This window comes from Pyrus communis, chromosome 12 (genome assembly GCF_041283825.1).
Source record: "Pyrus communis isolate YQ-2024b chromosome 12, ASM4128382v1, whole genome shotgun sequence".
Taxonomy (NCBI): Eukaryota; Viridiplantae; Streptophyta; class Magnoliopsida; order Rosales; family Rosaceae; genus Pyrus; species Pyrus communis.
Window position 1 is genome coordinate 20672680 of NC_142576.1, and position 16652 is coordinate 20689331.

The 16652-nt window shown below is 37.0% G+C and overlaps 3 protein-coding genes across 3 annotated transcripts; 2 read left to right on the top strand and 1 right to left on the bottom strand.

Moving 5' to 3' along the window:
- The first annotated feature begins 2243 nt into the window (after positions 1–2243).
- On the top strand, positions 2244–5044 carry LOC137744229 (non-structural maintenance of chromosomes element 4 homolog A). The gene is made up of 7 exons (XM_068484091.2): positions 2244–2638; positions 3264–3344; positions 3437–3671; positions 3764–3854; positions 4017–4233; positions 4333–4424; positions 4524–5044. Exons 1-7 carry the CDS (start codon positions 2515–2517, stop codon positions 4806–4808), a joined length of 1125 nt encoding a protein of 374 aa, XP_068340192.2. The 5' UTR covers positions 2244–2514; the 3' UTR covers positions 4809–5044.
- A 436-nt stretch (positions 5045–5480) lies between these two features.
- On the bottom strand, positions 5481–9772 carry LOC137745826 (enoyl-[acyl-carrier-protein] reductase [NADH] 1, chloroplastic). Its single transcript, XM_068485842.2, has 13 exons — positions 9586–9772; positions 8700–9011; positions 8233–8342; positions 8078–8133; positions 7884–7968; positions 7750–7797; positions 7119–7193; positions 6926–7037; positions 6741–6792; positions 6609–6660; positions 6438–6495; positions 5963–6061; positions 5481–5848 (listed from the first exon to the last, which is right to left on the bottom strand). Exons 2-13 carry the CDS (start codon positions 8974–8976, stop codon positions 5694–5696), a joined length of 1179 nt encoding a protein of 392 aa, XP_068341943.2. The 5' UTR covers positions 8977–9011; positions 9586–9772; the 3' UTR covers positions 5481–5693.
- A 2730-nt stretch (positions 9773–12502) lies between these two features.
- Positions 12503–15923, top strand: LOC137745325 (zinc finger CCCH domain-containing protein 36-like). Its single transcript, XM_068485269.2, has 4 exons — positions 12503–12599; positions 12675–12845; positions 13445–13505; positions 14945–15923. Exons 2-4 carry the CDS (start codon positions 12770–12772, stop codon positions 15711–15713), a joined length of 906 nt encoding a protein of 301 aa, XP_068341370.2. The 5' UTR covers positions 12503–12599; positions 12675–12769; the 3' UTR covers positions 15714–15923.
- The last annotated feature ends 729 nt before the right edge of the window (positions 15924–16652 follow it).

Here is a 16652-nt window from a genome sequence, read left to right on the forward strand (position 1 = left end):
CGCCAATAAAGTTACCATTTCAATGTCTGATAACGAAGCCCGCCCCACCAACAGAAAAATATCCATCCCAAGCACTGTCCACATTAACTTTGAATTTGCCCGGCAGGGGCTTAGTCCATCGGTGGCAGCCAGCCTGACAATCAGGACAAGTTTGATAACTATTTCGTTTTAATAATAGAGCGAGGAAGAAAAAGAGATTTAGAAGTGTTAAAAGATTAGAATGATGAGAGCGATATGGAATAAATATACAGAGAAAGACACACAATTAATAAGCGATAAACAGAGGGCTCCATATAAATCAATCGAGTGCGGAATCACCAATCCGCCAAGTTTTGAGAGGGAAGGATATTTTTTACCAGCGATGAAAAGGAGATGCGTAGCAGAAAGTCAGGCGATAGGCAACATTGGAACGTCAAGTTGGAACATAATTTTGCAGGGTCTGGAACACGTAACTTTTGCAAGACCCAGAAAATAATAAGACCATGTAACCTGCAAAATAAGGACACTGGCACACTGCAAATTAAACCAGTTATGTTATAACTTATAAGATAGATACTAGCCGCTTACCACACGTAATTGTGATTTAAAAAGGATTTTTTTTTTTTTTTTTTTTAACAAAAAATAAAGTCCGACTACTTTTGAACGTGAGGGTGATTTGTTTTGATTGTTGTAATTTATTTAATTAAACTGTCTTTTAAAAAATTGTAAGAAAGAGTAGCGAACATGGCTGCAAGGTGAAAGAGCCTCAGAGGTGGTGTAAACCGGATCAAGGGTGGCTGAAAATTAATTTTGACGGGGCATGGGATGAGCATCGTCAAATGGGTGGCCGCGGAGTGGCGGTAAGGGACATGAGGGGGGAGTTCGTGGCTGCTAAAGTGCAACGATTTGAGGATGTATGCTCACCGTTGTTGGCCGAGAGCTTGGCTGCTCGTGCAGCAGCAGAGTTTGCGCAGAAGTGGGGGGATGCCCAGCTGCAACTAGAAGGAGATGCCTTAATGGTGGTGGGGAGTATTCGAAAGGATGCTAGCGCCAATTTCACTCAATTTGGCCATATCATTGACGATACCCGACGTTTATTGTGCAATGTTTCCCAGCACAAGGTTAACTTTTGCAAACGGGAGGCTAATAAAGTGGCTCACCGTCTTGCAAGGTTTAGCCTCACCTCCGATCTTGACGTGGCTTGATTTTGAAGACCCTCCAGATATCATTTTAGATGTCCTTGTAGGAAATAAAATTTAATTTATGTTTATGTTGGTGCGGGACACTCTTTTTTTGTTAGACCAGTTTGATCCTGATAAGGTTTTTATTGAGCCCCAAAATGTGGTGGCATTATGCATTTTAGCATAAAGTACTTCAAGTGCTTTTGAAACCCAAAACATTTGTTTCTAACAATGTTTTCAATCATTTAAAAGCACTTGCGAAACAAACCATAAAATTTGTAAGGATTTTAAAGATTTTAAAATTATAGTGTAGTCAACTAGGATTTTAAAAAAAAGATTTTAAAAAACTTTGAGAAAGGAAAAAACTTAAATTCTAAACCTATATTCTTATTTCTTATATTTGGAGCCCCAAAATGTGGTGGAATTATGCATTTTAGTTTTCTTCTCTAATGCAAAGACTGATGTCTTAAAACTTATATTCGAGGATAGCACATTAGATGCAAACATGTTTGTCCATTTGTTTTTCTATAATGAATGTCCTTTTAGGGTGAGATAAAATGTATTAATTATTCCTAAAAGTAGTCAATTATATATTTTAACTATCTAAATAAAAACACGACATTACGATTTAGTAGCATTGCCTTTGAAAAAAGGCTATACTTTGATTGCGGAAGAGAAAAATCGAACCCATACCTTCTATGCATAAGTAAATGCTCTTTCATTGTTTTATTTTTGTCTTATTCGCTTTCCAAACTTTTACGTTGTTCTTGCTATGTAGGACTACGGTCTAGTGGTAGTCATTTTTGCTTGTAAGTGAGAGATCTGATATTCGATTTTCACCAAAGATAAATTTGAACCATATTATTGTTAGTCCACTATAAGGCTAAGTTCACCCTTTCACTTAACATAGCTCATATAGTTGTTCAAAAAATAAAAATTAAAAAAAAACTTTTACGTTGCCCTTATGTAGCGTGCCAAGGAAGATACAGCAAAGCTTACACAGCAACCCAAAGAGTCGGAGACATCTCAACCGTCCATCGTGTTGACTAACCAGCGCCCTCGTACCATAAGTCCACTTCGCGAGGAGCAATCAAAAGGGAGGTGTAGAATCCAACGGCCGCGTAAAACAGAGATGAAGAGGGAAACCAACTCTTCAAATTCCTATGAATATTAGGGTTTTATTTTTCACTTTTTAATTTAAATTCTCGAAAAATAATTTCGAGCCCGAAGCTTCTGTAAACGACAACCCTAATTATATTTAACCGGGAAAGTTACTGACAAAATATTTTTCTATTAATTTTCTTGGTTTGTAAGTTTTGCCGGGAAAGCTCGGAGAGAAAGTTGCCTTGCAGAGATGGTGAAGCGTGAATTCGTCAGTAGCGGCAGCGGTGGAAGAGATGAAATTGAACGACCGCAAGCGGTGCCGGACCGGAGAGCTCTCCGATCACGCTATTTTAATGTGAAGAGCATTATCCACGGTATCTACTTATCAATCTTGTACCTTTTGTTTCTTAATTATGTGTTTGATATATGATTTCAGGGTTTGTTTGCAACTATGTATAGTTTTGAGTTTTGAAAATTTGTTATTCTCTGTTTGGTTGCTGAGAAAGTTAATCGTATTGTGTGATTTTTTTGCCCTCGTATAGAATTATTTGTTGTTATTCTGTGTTTGGTTGCTGAGAAAAGAGATTTTTTTGTGGAGACTGAGTGTCACATCACCAAGTGGTGTTATCAATCTACTTTAGTTATAGGAGTTGTATCAGTTTGTTGAAACTATACCTTATGTCCGTAAAATATGAACTTTGCCGTCCACCGCTTTATAACACGCGGGTTAATAACATCATGTGGCGGTCACGCTCAAGAATTTCCCTAATGAAAGATCATCATATTTTTTTTTTCTCCCATTATATTGTTTCCATATATGAGTTAGAACTAGAATTAAGCATTTTACGAAGGATGAATAATCGTGTCCGCTTGCATAAAGGAAGAGTAATTGTTTTTGGGGTTCAAGGGAATGAAATTATGGGAAATCTTATCGTTTAAATTTGAGTTCTTTTGTTCTAATTAGCTTCCCCTTCTTGTGTAACTGATACGGATATGAAGATAAAAGAGAGGACATTACGAAAGTGGATTCGGAGAAGTTCAATTTGATCATCAATGAAGTGGAGAGCTTGCATGAGCTTGGTAAATTCCCTTTTCTGTCATAGATTTTCTCGATCAAATTACAATATTTGTATCTAATTTAGGCTTAATCAATGATTTGCTACGAATTTCAGTTCAAAATCCGAGAGAACAAGTTGCTGACGCAGAAGCGCTTTTGGACATTACAACCCACTTGATGAGCTCCGTCAAGGCACATAACAAGGAAGGAATCACAACTACAGGTTTCGTCAACTGTATTCTCAAACAGTTTGAGAAACGAAGTCAAAGTGGAAGCAGCTCAGTCTCTTGGAAGGATATTGGAAGGGCAGTCTCACATGTTTACCAGAAACCTCCCCAATGCTGCACTATGTAATAATAGCTATCGATTTTTTCTGTTCTTTATATGCGGTTCCTTCTGTTTCAAATTCTCTGAGGAATTATACAGTTTGCTCTTCCTTCAGGATTGGACCTATGAGTCTTGAAGTAAAGCAACGGAAGAGTTATGTTCGTGCAAAACGCGTGAAGCCTACAGAAAATGATACCCCTGAAGAGGTAAGAGTCGTTTATCTCATTGGTAATCTCTTCAAGAACATATAATTTGCACCCTTTTCTCTTCCCTATTTAATCGTGTACTGCTTCTAATCATCAAGTGCTTACTTGGAAGTCTCCTGAAACTTTGAGCAGTTACCGAAAATTCACTGTAACTTTGTGCAGCTTCATGATGCTGTTGAAGAAGAGCAACCGGAGACTGTTAAAAACGTGTCAGCTATGTTCAATATCTTGAGGAAGAAGAGAGGAGTTAGGTTTGAAAATCTAGTGTTGAATGGGAATTCTTTTGCGCAGACGGTGGAAAATATATTTGCCCTCTCGTTTCTAGTTAAAGATGGGCGGGCGGAACTAAAATTGAATGAGGAAGGCCATCATCTAGTTTGTAAGTTCCTCTACACATGCTCACCTTCATGTGTCTGGTGGCTTATTCTCTTCTATTTCTTATTTGGTCATTTATTTGGTTTTGTGTTTGTTACTTCAGTGCCAAGAAATGCTCCTTCTGCTGAACAAATTGCTTCTGGGGAGATTACTTACAGACACTTTGTCTTCCGATTTGATTTCCAGGACTGGAAGGTAGTTAAAGTTGACGCCTTCATCGATTATATGTTTTATTATAGCTGATTTAATGGAAGATTTTCCTCTAATAAAATGATGCATTTGCGAAATTCTCAGTTCATGAAAGAGATTGTTGGGGACGGCGAGCAGCTGATGCCACGCAGGACCTATGAAGTAAACAAATCAAGCGATCATCAAGGCGATTTGCAATGCAAAGAATCTCAAACAACGCCAATTAGGAAGCTCTCCAGAAACAGAGGCTTGGTTATGCAGGAGCAGCCAGTTGGGGAAGGCATGGCTGAGCCTGATACTAATCAATCGATTGTGGAAGACTCGCCTGTACGCGATGACGCTCAAGAAAGCACCAATGCCATCCGAAAAGGGAAGCGTAAAATGATGTGAAGCTGTATCAAGGGATGAAGATCATGAAGTATACTTGTTTTGCTGACAAATAGGAATGTTGGTCTATAAGTTTAAACCAGCTTGTATAGGCAGATGCATTAGGACTAGGAACTTCACCCTCATCTCTTTGGTCCTTTTCTCTTTCACTTCCTTTAGTTTACGCTATTATGTAAATGAAAATTCACAATACTTTGGCCAACTTAACTAAATCGTATATGCTTACTCAATTTCACAAATTGTTATTAGCACTAAAAAAAAAATTCTACTCCTCCCTCCCTCATTTATTTCACCAGGTAGTAAAGAATAATTACGATAATTATTTTAGTGTTGGTAACAACTTCATTTTTATTAGATTATTAAAAGGCTTTTCAATCAAATTGATCTTTATGATTGTTATAACTCTTCATTTTGGTCCTTAACAATAAAAATGGATAAAAGTAGTCATTGAGTTTGTCCAACACAAATCATTTTTGTCTTTCCATGAAAAACCTTTCAATATTAATGAGTGGAAGGATTGATTTAACAAAAATCGTCATGTGGTCGTTCACGTGACAATTTTACAAGGGTATTGACATATTTTTATCGGAATGACTAAAATGAGGAGTTATGCCAATCCCATATACTATTTTGGCTAAATTATTACAGATGAAAATAACTTTAAAATATGAAAAATAATAAAATCCCATCAGGAATGGTGGAAATTTCATTGCACCCTTCATTTTGGTTCTGAATAACAATTACACCAACAATGTTATTTTTGATTCAGCATACAGCAGAACAATGTCAACACCAAAAATGGATTCCAACTAAAAAGACCCTACTACCCTCAGTTCTCGAAGGAAAACACCCTTGTTATTTTTGACCTCTATTGCACTAGCACAGGAGCTACTTTGCGGCCTTTGGAATATCAAGGTTTTCAAAAACTGGGCTGTCGACTCCAACTCCCATCGCATTCAGGCCATTGTCGACGTATAGGACAGTCCCGGTGATGGCTGATGCCAATGGCGATGCTAGGAAGGCAGCAGCGTTCCCCACCTCCTCTGTTTACACGAAGGTTTAAACTTTATTTAAGCTGGCGAGGTAAAATCTTGTCTAACGAAGAATGGAAAATATGAAATTCGTGCTCGTATTTGGTTGTGTACATAATCACTCACCTGCAGATAATTCCTTCTGCAAGGGTGCATTTTCCGATGAGTAATCAATCATCATATCAATGAATCCAATTGCCTTTGCCGCACGACTTCTTAATGGTCCTGCATAAGGGAGAAAAAGAAAACACAAATAAGAAAATTGGGAGAACATAGAACTGTGCAGCATATAGGGTTTAACAAAAGTATGATGTCTACATAAGTTTGGAGCCCCAACTAGCTATTTCGTGAAACATCTTCCATTTAGATACCATTATCGCTTATCAACACCATACGTCAAATGTTGAGGGTTGACTTTAACAACGAAGGCCTAACAACTGCTCTCAATTCCTAAGTAACTAATTAGCTTTATCGTCAAAAGCATACACATAACATAGATATTTCAGTTTCAGAGCGTAACGTTTTTTGCCTCAAGGTGGTCAAGTTATGTTACCATTAAGAGTGGAAGACAGATTCTGTCAACAGAAAATAACTGTCGTACCTGCAGATATTGTGTTGACTCTAATATTGTGCTTTCTTCCAGCTTCAAAGGCCAGCACCTGAATCAAGCATGGAAATACGATACATATAAGTTTCATTACAAAAAATTGGGAGAAATCTCGATATGTTAAATCAGAAAATATTTTTAGAACAAAACAATCCAAAGACTCACACGTGTGTCACTCTCTAGAGCAGCCTTCGCTGAACTCATGCCTCCACCATATCTGCAAGTAGAATACATAAAATAAAAATCTGTTCTGAGAATAAGTATTGACGAGTAGTTGTAATCCAAGAAGACAAGTACCCTGGAATGATCCTTTCTGAAGCAATGTATGTTAGAGAGAGTGAAGCACCACCTGTCATGATAACATTTACCCTTAGATTCTATTCTTTGTCTAGAAACACTCGCTGGAACATCACAGGATTCTTAAAAAAAGAAGAGGGGAGAAAGCGGGGAGTAAAAATAAATAACTAAAGTTAGAGCCGTGCCTGGGTTCATTATTGGAGCAAAATGCTTGAGTAAAGAAATATATGAGTAACTTGATGCAGAGATGGCTGCAAGATATCCATATCTTGACGTCTCCAAAAGAGGTTTGGTAACCTGTACATGATACATTTACTTCCTAAGTAACACGAAGATCTTAAACCACGTTGCAAAACCAAAAGTTGAAAAGAGATTCACCTCTGGTCCATTGGCAAGTGAGTGGACAAGGATGTCAATGCTGCCAAAATCCTGCTTTACAGATTCAACCACCTCCTGCAAAGCATTTATACAGAATCAGACAACCCAGCTGGCCGGGCCAATTTCTTAACCCAACATCTGGAAACAACACCTATAATATAGAAGAATTTGAGCCCGACCAAATTCAATCATATGTTTGCAAATGAGCTTGAGACATTTCAAGCATGTAATTCACCATGAAGTTCAGCAACCAAAAACATCTGGAAACGTCATACCTCTAACACAATCTATTTTTCATCTTGAAGATCGCATATACTGAGCGACCAATCTCATGGCACATTACTAGGGGTATGGAGGTTTCTGTCTCCTTATGCCAGGGTTATATGATAATAACTTTCAGTATTTTTTTGTCGGGTTTAAGCTATGGGAAATTACACTAGATAGGCCAAACTTATATCCAAGCTTTTATGTTTTAGGAGGGAAAGGGAGGAGTCAAGGCCCTGACTGGTCCCCCCCTTCCTTTTGGCTCTGTGTGTCACTTAAAGACCGAAAGATTAGTCATGATCTGCGAGCTGGTAATATTAATTTAATAACTTCAATTGCACTGTAATCTGGTGAACAAAAATGGTACCTTAACAGTCCAATTTGAGGACCCCAAGTAGCGTTTATTGGTTTTTATCTGCAGAAAACACGATACAAGCATCACTACAAATATAATTTAGCTCAAATTTTATATTCCAGAAACTAAAATCAGGAGATTCATACATCTTCAGGAACATCCTCGGGACTGTCAAAAACTGCATCCAATGGGTAAACCTTGGTAATTTCCATCAAAGAGCCATCTGGCAGTCTGTGAGGGGAAAAAGAAACAGAAGGAAAGCCTGAATTAGACAAGGATAGAATATAGATAACATCAACAGATTTGCATGAAATGCAGGAAATGAAAAATCTGCTCTTACGTGCGTGACTCATCAAACTTTCCACGCCTTAAACTGGATTCAAAAATGTTAAGTGCCTATACCGAAGAAAACTTCGTTAAAAAAAAAATATATAGTTTTGTCAAAAGTTAAGGCTCCAATATCCCTAGAGAATTCAGTTGTATCAATTTACATACCGGCACCCATGTACCAACTAGAATTTCAGCTCCCGCAGCAGCAAGAGCTTTTGATATTGCCCATCCATATCCATGGTCATCAGCCACACCAGCTATGAATGCTCTCTTTCCTGCAAATAGCTGTCACAGTGTTAGATGCAGTATATTCTATGTTCTTCTTGTGTGAACATTTATCATCGAACGTAATTTATCTTAGAAAGCTAATACTTCGATAGTTAACTTTTTTTTTGCAAAATTTATGTCACTCTGTTTTTGGGATCATAATTTAAATTATCGTTGACGAAAATGACAACGACCTTCTCGAGAAGCTTCATCAGAAATATCCTACCCTAATAACTTTTTTTGCTCGATTTTAATTGTGCATCATTAGCATGCAAGTTTGTCACAACAAAGAAAAACACAGCAGCTCATAAACAAGTTACAAATTTGAGTACTCAAGCACAATTTCTGGAAGAAAGATGTTTGACCTCTCAAATCAATAGGCAATCCTGACAGTGGAGTGTTCTCAGCTACTCCTGACATTGCTCTTGTGACAACCTCTACGGATTTCACAGGCCCTGATTTCAAGCTCTGGGAGAATGACCGTGTTGCTGAGATGTGAGAAGAACTCTTAAGCCTTCTCCAAACTCCCACCTCGCTGTTTGTACCAAACTTTGCAGTGCATGACATATAAGTTCCTTGAGAGGACGACATGCAAGGCTTCACCGCTGCCATGTGTGATCCGGGTGCTACAGTCGTGGCCATTTCAGATACAAATCACCAGAAACCGACACAAAACTCTGCAAGATCAAGAAGCATACACATTAGTAAGTTCACACTTGACACATGTTATCAGCAACTATTAGTATATCTCCGATGCCGAGTCTTAACTGCTAACACAGGCAGTAATTAAACATCTTTTCTTCGTAAAAAATAAAAACAAAACAAGAAACAGTAAACGGTGTCCTCTGATACAATAAAATACAATCAAATTATATGATCAAATCTTAACAGGGATGAACAGCTAACATGGCACATCATTTTCCACACTGGCAAACCATTTTATCAGAAATTATTGGGTAAATACTTGAATTAAGTGGTATTGATAAGTAAGATTAAAATAACAACATCACATAAAGATTAGTTCTTTTCACTTCGCTAGCACAATCTGAACCAATTTCTCAACAAATTCATCTCAAACTCAAATAAAACAACAAATTTGGAAACAAAAACATATACAAAACATTCAGTCAACCCAGATTAAACCTTCCTAAAATGCTAACAACGTGATCAAATCCTAAGTTTGAACTGATCAGGAGTCAGTGGAGATGCATGAACACTGAATCCATTTCATAGAAAGATCCGAAGACTCACCTCCGACTTGCGCTGAGGTGTGTTGGGGACAGAAGAGCGAGGTTTCGTTGGAGCGTTTATATGAAATGTGCGCGTCTGTCCGCTTTTGTGCGGGGGGTTTCGATGAAATCGAGGTGTTTGGTTTGTTGGATGGTTGGTGTTGCTGACCGTTGAGTGTCGCGGAACTTCGTAAATGCCGAATGAGGTTGGAGGAGAGATCGTTGAGCTGCGTTTTTTTGGCGCCTTGTGAAATGACGTTTTTGCCCTCCTTCTTATTGGGCCTTTTGCTTTGGGCTTCTGTATGGCAATTTAAGTTATAAATATCACGCGGAATCAGCTAACACTATTTAACGATAAATATACAATACAAGTAAATATACCATCAATTGGTAGTTTTTAAAATTGCTAATACAAGCAATGCTGGAAAGCATCGCTCGATTTACAAGAGACTCGAAGATAATTCTCTAACCACTTGAATTACAAGCCTCTTACACTTTTAATTGACAATTTTAATTTGTCGTAGTTTTACTTTTGAAAAACATCTTGATGGTATATCACTAGCAGTGTAACAATGGTTCTCTATACCTGTAAGTTAGAAGTTTAAAGTTCGACTCATATAAATTATGAGTTCAGTAATAAAATTTTATGACCAATCAATTTCGTGGCTTAGCACAAATATCCTCTAAAATAAAATACTTAAGGTTCTTTTTTTCTTTTTCTTTTTTTTGGTGAAAAGGAGGACAATTGGTGGCAAACCACGACTATCCACCCCTTTCAGATCCAGTGAGGCTATGGGGAAATCCTTATAGTTCCAAGAAAATAGAAAAAGAATTTTTTTTTTTTTTTTTTTTTTTGGTGTATATATTGATGACTTGTTTGTGAACAACAACTGTTGCATGGATGCGTCGGGCCTTTGATGTGTAATGGAAGCTTTGAAGAGGCTGTGTGGGTTATGGATGCATTGGGCCTTTCTTTGTACTTTTTAAACCCCAATCAGTCTCCTAAGCTAAAGTAACTTTTGTTACCATTTTAACTCTTGCTATTTCACATAGGGAAAGTTGACACTACTTTTTTCATGCATTAATTGGTGACATTTGAATTTAATTCAAACAAAAGTATACATGACAATAAAAAAAGTGCGGAATATTTATTTATTGTTAAAAACTTTGTATTGCAATTTTTTGAAGGTCAACTAAACATATTTTAGTTGTCACTTCATCTAATCATGCTGAAATTCTCACCTTACACGAAGTAACTCAGGAATATTTTTGGCTTAGAGCAGTTGTGGGCCATATTCGAAGCTCCTGCAATCTTTACCCCATTGTTGACATCCTGACGATGATCTATGCATGCATCGAACATCTCAAGAAGATTACATCAAATGAGATAACACCAACCACATTGTGCCGAAGTTCTTCTCACATCAACAACGAGAGCATTAGAAGTTTGAAGTCACGCAAATCCGTTCACAGGACAATCTAACCGACCTCTTCACCAAATCACTACCAAAGGCGACGTTTCAGAAGCTTGTTCAAGGAATAGGTGTGTGTAAACTTTATGAGTTGTAACATTGTTAGTTCTCTTTGGAATTATGTCAGATTCAGGGGGAGTATCCTGAATTAGACTTGCTTGATCTTTATGTACTCTTTTTCTCTACAATTAGAAGCATTATCCTTTTGGGTTTTAACTACCTAACAAGGTTTTGATGAGGCACCCACCTTGGGTTGATCACATCTCTGATGACGTCCTATAGATGTTTCAATTGACTTTGCATTTCTCACACTTTTTTCCTTAGACTATGGGTTTTGTCCCCACTTGGGTTTTACCATAGCCATTGGGTTTTTTATGAGACTTAGTTCCATGCGCAAGTTCCTACTTTACTTTGAAACTAGCATGTTCCCAGAATCAATGCTGACGGTCGACTTCATCAACACCACATGATGCCGAATCTACTTGATTGTTTACATACTCAAGGGGGAGTGTTATAAACTTTGTATTCTTCCCTATTAGGACTTGTATTCCTTGAAGAAGAAGAATCTCTCCCTTATTACTATAAATAAAGACACTGCATAGGGGGAATAACACATCCTTTACATAACCCTACAAACACATCTCTCTCCCTACTCTCTCTGCCGTGCACTCTCTCTCTCCCTATTAGATAAAATAAGCCACAACATTTATTTATTTCTACTGTCCCAATTTGAAGTTTTTAGCGAATTCGTGACATTATTTCTTTTTTTACAATTTCTCAGTAACATATTTTGACGACCCAAATCCTCTATATTTTAGAACATTATTCGTAAGTCATACATGAAAAGAATTAGACAAATTCAAAACCATTAAGACATTTATTTGAAGTGAGAAAATAGACGAATACGGCTCTAAAAATAACCGTGAAACCTTAATCCAATGGTCATATAATTTCAGATTGTGTGATTTTTGATAGACATGATATTTAAAGGAAGACTTAAAAGATACAGAGTTCGGATTGTGAAAATACATTACAAAGTGTGCCCCATAAAAATGTGTGTAAAAAATTTTGTAAAACAAATGGCGTCATAGATCCGTTCCATATATATATATATATTTAATGTTTTTACGTTATTAACTTGTTATATATTACCAATCTGTTTTATCATCTGTCAAAAACAAACCAGGAAAGGACTTGAATTTCATTAACCAAAATTCAGTGAATTTGTTTTAGATTTTTGTAAGTAATAAAATTAGAAAATGGGTAAGTAATTATTTCGAGCTTACTGCAAACCCAGCATTTTGGCGGCAACAAGCGGAACCCTAATTTCGTTTTTTTTTAAAAAATTACTAAATATTTATTAAAAAATATTATCATGTACAAATATTTATTAAGGTAATTTCTTGATATTTTAATAAAATAAAAATAAATAGTTAATAATATAATAAATAATATCCCAAAGCTCTGGACTTTCCCACTCTCATATTCGAAGCCGCTTTTTTTTTTTTTATCCCTCCAGCAGCTGCGGTTCTTCCTCTTCCACTTCCAGAACCTTTCTTCTAAGGTTAGGGTTTGGGCTAGGGTTTTCCTTTCTGTGTCCCTTCTTCTCTAATCCTCTCTCTCGGGTTTTCTGTAGCAGGAATCTAGGGATTCTTTCATTGTTTCTGTGCTCTCTCGGTCGTCGTTTTGTGGTGGGTTGGATTCGTTTCGGATCTCGATCTGCGTTCTGGAATAATGGATACTCGTAAAAGAGGTCGACATGAAGGTGGTGGCTTTCACTCTAATGGCGGCTTCAAGAAGAACAAGCAAGGTTCGCTCTTTGCTTTCTCACACTCTGTTTCTTGTGAATTTGGGAATTCACCGTTTTTTTTTCGTTAGTTTTATCTTCTTCTTTTTTGTTGTAGTTTTCCTACTATTTTTTTTTCCATTTTCTGTTTGGTTGCTGAGAAAGTTTCTGAAGCTTGAAATTCCCTTTGCTGCATATAGATTCCTGATTCTTTTTTGCAATTTGGGTTTATTGGATTTGGAATGTATTTCAAATATCTATGATGTGTTTCTTAAATCTTGGTAATTTCTGAATTTTTATGTTTTTGGTAGTTTGTGTTCTTTCATAATGACCCTAAGTTTGTGTCCTTCAAATGAAGTTGCTTTCGATGTGCTAGGTCGTTTATGGAAGTTAAACATGCTTGATAAAACACAGAATAGTTGTCTTGAATTTGATGGTTAATGTATTTAAATAAAATCATGTTGTACTTGGATTATTTGGACTAGGATTATACAGGTGACTAATTTTAATCTTTCTATCGCTTTGGTTCAAACTTTTAAATGATTTTGAGATGCTCTACAACAATTGGATTAAGGATCAGGAGAAAATGTAACTGAGAGAAAGTAATTAATGTTTTGTAACAGAATTGGAGTCCTTTTCAACTGGTGTAGGAAGCAAATCGAAGCCATGCACCAAATTTTTCAGGTTCAAATCTTTCTCATCGAAGTAAATATCATGAAATTTATCTTATCAATTTTAAGGCGGTAGTACGATTTTATAAAATTTCAACTTACAGTTGTTACAAAATGAAATCTTATAATTGCACTAATGAACTGGGAGTTCATAGTTGTTATACAGGTACACACTTTGCTTTGGTCGAATGAAGTTGACAAATTCCGTGTAACAGAAAACTGATTTATTTATGAACTACATGGATAATCATTCACTAGACCACATTTCGCCCTAATGAAATATAATGAGATTGAGCATTGCATGTAAATTATCTGCACTGTACCTTGTAGCTCAATTAATGTTCTTGTTTTATCTCAAACATTGGTAAGATATAATTGAATGGTACATTTTCTGGATTTTTGTAAAAATTTTAAGCTGTTGTACCGTGCAACTCAGATATCACAACTTTCACTGACCCATTTTTGCTAAATTGTGAGTTAATTTCCCATACCTTTTGTTTAAGCTCTTGATCACAACATTGGATCTATATGAAGATGTCTTTTCTTCTTATCGCATAGAAAACTTAGCTCATAAATAACATATTTCAGTCACAATGATATGAGGCAATTGTCCAATGAATAAAAAAAAACTTTTGATATTAGCTCCAAATATTATTTTGTAGTGCAGAGGCTTTTCTTTCTTTTTCCTTCTTTTGTCTTCGTCTTTGTGCCTTTACAATGGGAATGGAGGGAAGATTGATTGGGGCTCTCTACAATCTTACAGAATCTCGGGTCTTTTGTTATTGACTGTCTTTTTTTCAGTTATAGTTACTGAGTTTGAATTAGACGATTCTTGCAAATTGTATATATTCTGAAACGCTTTATAATCTTAGCCGTTTAAATAATACTCAAGGAATCTAGGAACCAAATTTTGAAATCAAAATGAGCCAACTATGAAAATTTGAGCACCTAAATAGCTTATTGGTTCCTGCAAATCAGTAATGTTTCGACTACAGGAGTCTTTGTAACACATATAATGGGTTCGTGATCAGTTGCCTTACCATGTCTTATTGTACTAAGATCTATAATTCATCTTATAATCTATATATGTGTGTGTGTGTGTGTGTGTTCCTGAAATTTTCTTGTTTGAATTTAGATTGAATTGTATTCTCAATTCGATGTCATTGGTATCAGGTTTATGGATTTGTGATTTTTGTGCAAATGGAGGGATGTGATTTGTCTGGTTAACTATTTTGTGTATTCTAAAACTTTTTTTGAAATTCATCTTTACCTGTACAGTGATACTCTGTCAGTCCTTGACAATGCTAGAAGGAACTGTAGACTGTTCAACCGTATTACTTTGCTTCAAATTGAGTGAACACTGTCGGCCTGAGCTTCCATATGTGTTTGTAGATAAAAGTTATTAATTGTTCGTAGTCATCTGAGTAGAGAACTCTATGATTCTGGTTGCAGCACTGCTGGATGTCCTTTTGGTGAGAGTTGCCATTTCCTGCACTACGTTCCTGGAGGTTACAATGCTGTAGCTAAAATGATGAATCTGGTGCCTGCTCCTCCACCACCTAGGAACATTCCTGGCCCACCATCCCATTCCAATGGATCCAATTCATCTGGAGTTAAATCACGCATATGCAGTAAATATAATTCTCCTGAAGGCTGCAAATTTGGTGACAAATGTCATTTTGCTCATGGTGAGTGGGAACTCGGCAAGCCTCTTGCTCAGTCCCACGATGATCCTCGTGCCATGGGACCTGGTCCAGGCCGTATGGGTAATTGGATGGAGCCACACCTGGCAGGCCCTGCATCTAGCTTTGGTGCCTCATCTACAGCAAAAATCAGTGTGGATGCCTCACATGCAGGAGCCATAATTGGGAAGGGTGGTGTGCATTCGAAGCAGATTTGTCTCCAGACAGGAGCCAAGCTTTCAATCCGGGACCATGAGTCAAATCCCAATCTCAGGAACATTGAACTTGAGGGGACCTTTGAACAGATTCAGCAAGCTAGTGCCATGGTAAGCAAGCTAATTGCGACTGTTTCAACCTCTGGCCCTGGAAAGGCTCCAGGAGGAGGAGGAGGAGGAGGAGGAGGCCGAGGAGCCCCAGCCCCTCCCAGAAGTAACTATAAGACGAAACTATGTGATAATTTTACCAAAGGGATTTGCACCTTTGGAGAAAGATGTCACTTTGCACACGGGGCTGCTGAATTGCGGAAGTCTGGAGTGTGAGTGCTCTTTTTGAATATTTTTTCTTGCAGTCAGAATCGTGTTCTAGTGGGAGAGCTGTTTTGATTTGTCGATGTGCAATACCACCCAGATGAATTTACAGATAATGATATCTGAGGTTTTTGTAGGCATAAACGTTACTTTCTGAATATGTCTTATGTGCTTGACATTTTCCTTGTGTTAAAAACTGGGTTAAAGGAACATTTTTATTTAGTTGCTCCAAAAATGTTGATAATTTTGATGAGATTTGAAGGTGGTGATATGATTTTAACCGTGTAATTCATTGACTTGGAAAGTGAAAGACAAGCTTTGCTTGCAAAGCAAGCCAGTAAACTGCTGAATTAGCCATTACAAAAGAGATAGAGGGGGAAACGTGGAATGAACGCGGCTTGCATCACGGAATCAGAAGGTTACGTAGTTTCATTTTCTTTTGATTTATTCAATCTATTCGGTTCCAAAAATAAAAATAAAAAAATTATAACCTTGCTCAATAGTCTCAGGTGTCAGGTGTGAGTGGAGATTGGCAACAAAATCAGGAATCTGGAAGGCAGAAGCTGTACAACTCTTAACTTTTGTATACTAAATGAATCATTACCATTGGTTCAATGTAAAGTAAAGAAGAGAATAAAAACTCTTTATAAGAATAAATACTCTTTCATTGTAAGTCTCGCAAATTTCATCCTGTAAAGATCTCAGAGACGAGCCAACAGTTTGGTATTATAAAACCAATATTTCTCTCCAACTTGTCGGATCTTCTCCGGATTTTTTAGTGTGAATTGTTAGAATTCATGAATCGTGTCCGTTCATCGTACATCATGCTGTCATTTTTGGTCAAGTAATGTTTGTGTTTAATTTTAAATAAAAATATTTAAAATGATTTTTGACCGCACGATGTACGATAAATGGACATGATTCACGGATTCCTAGAATTCTCATAAAGAG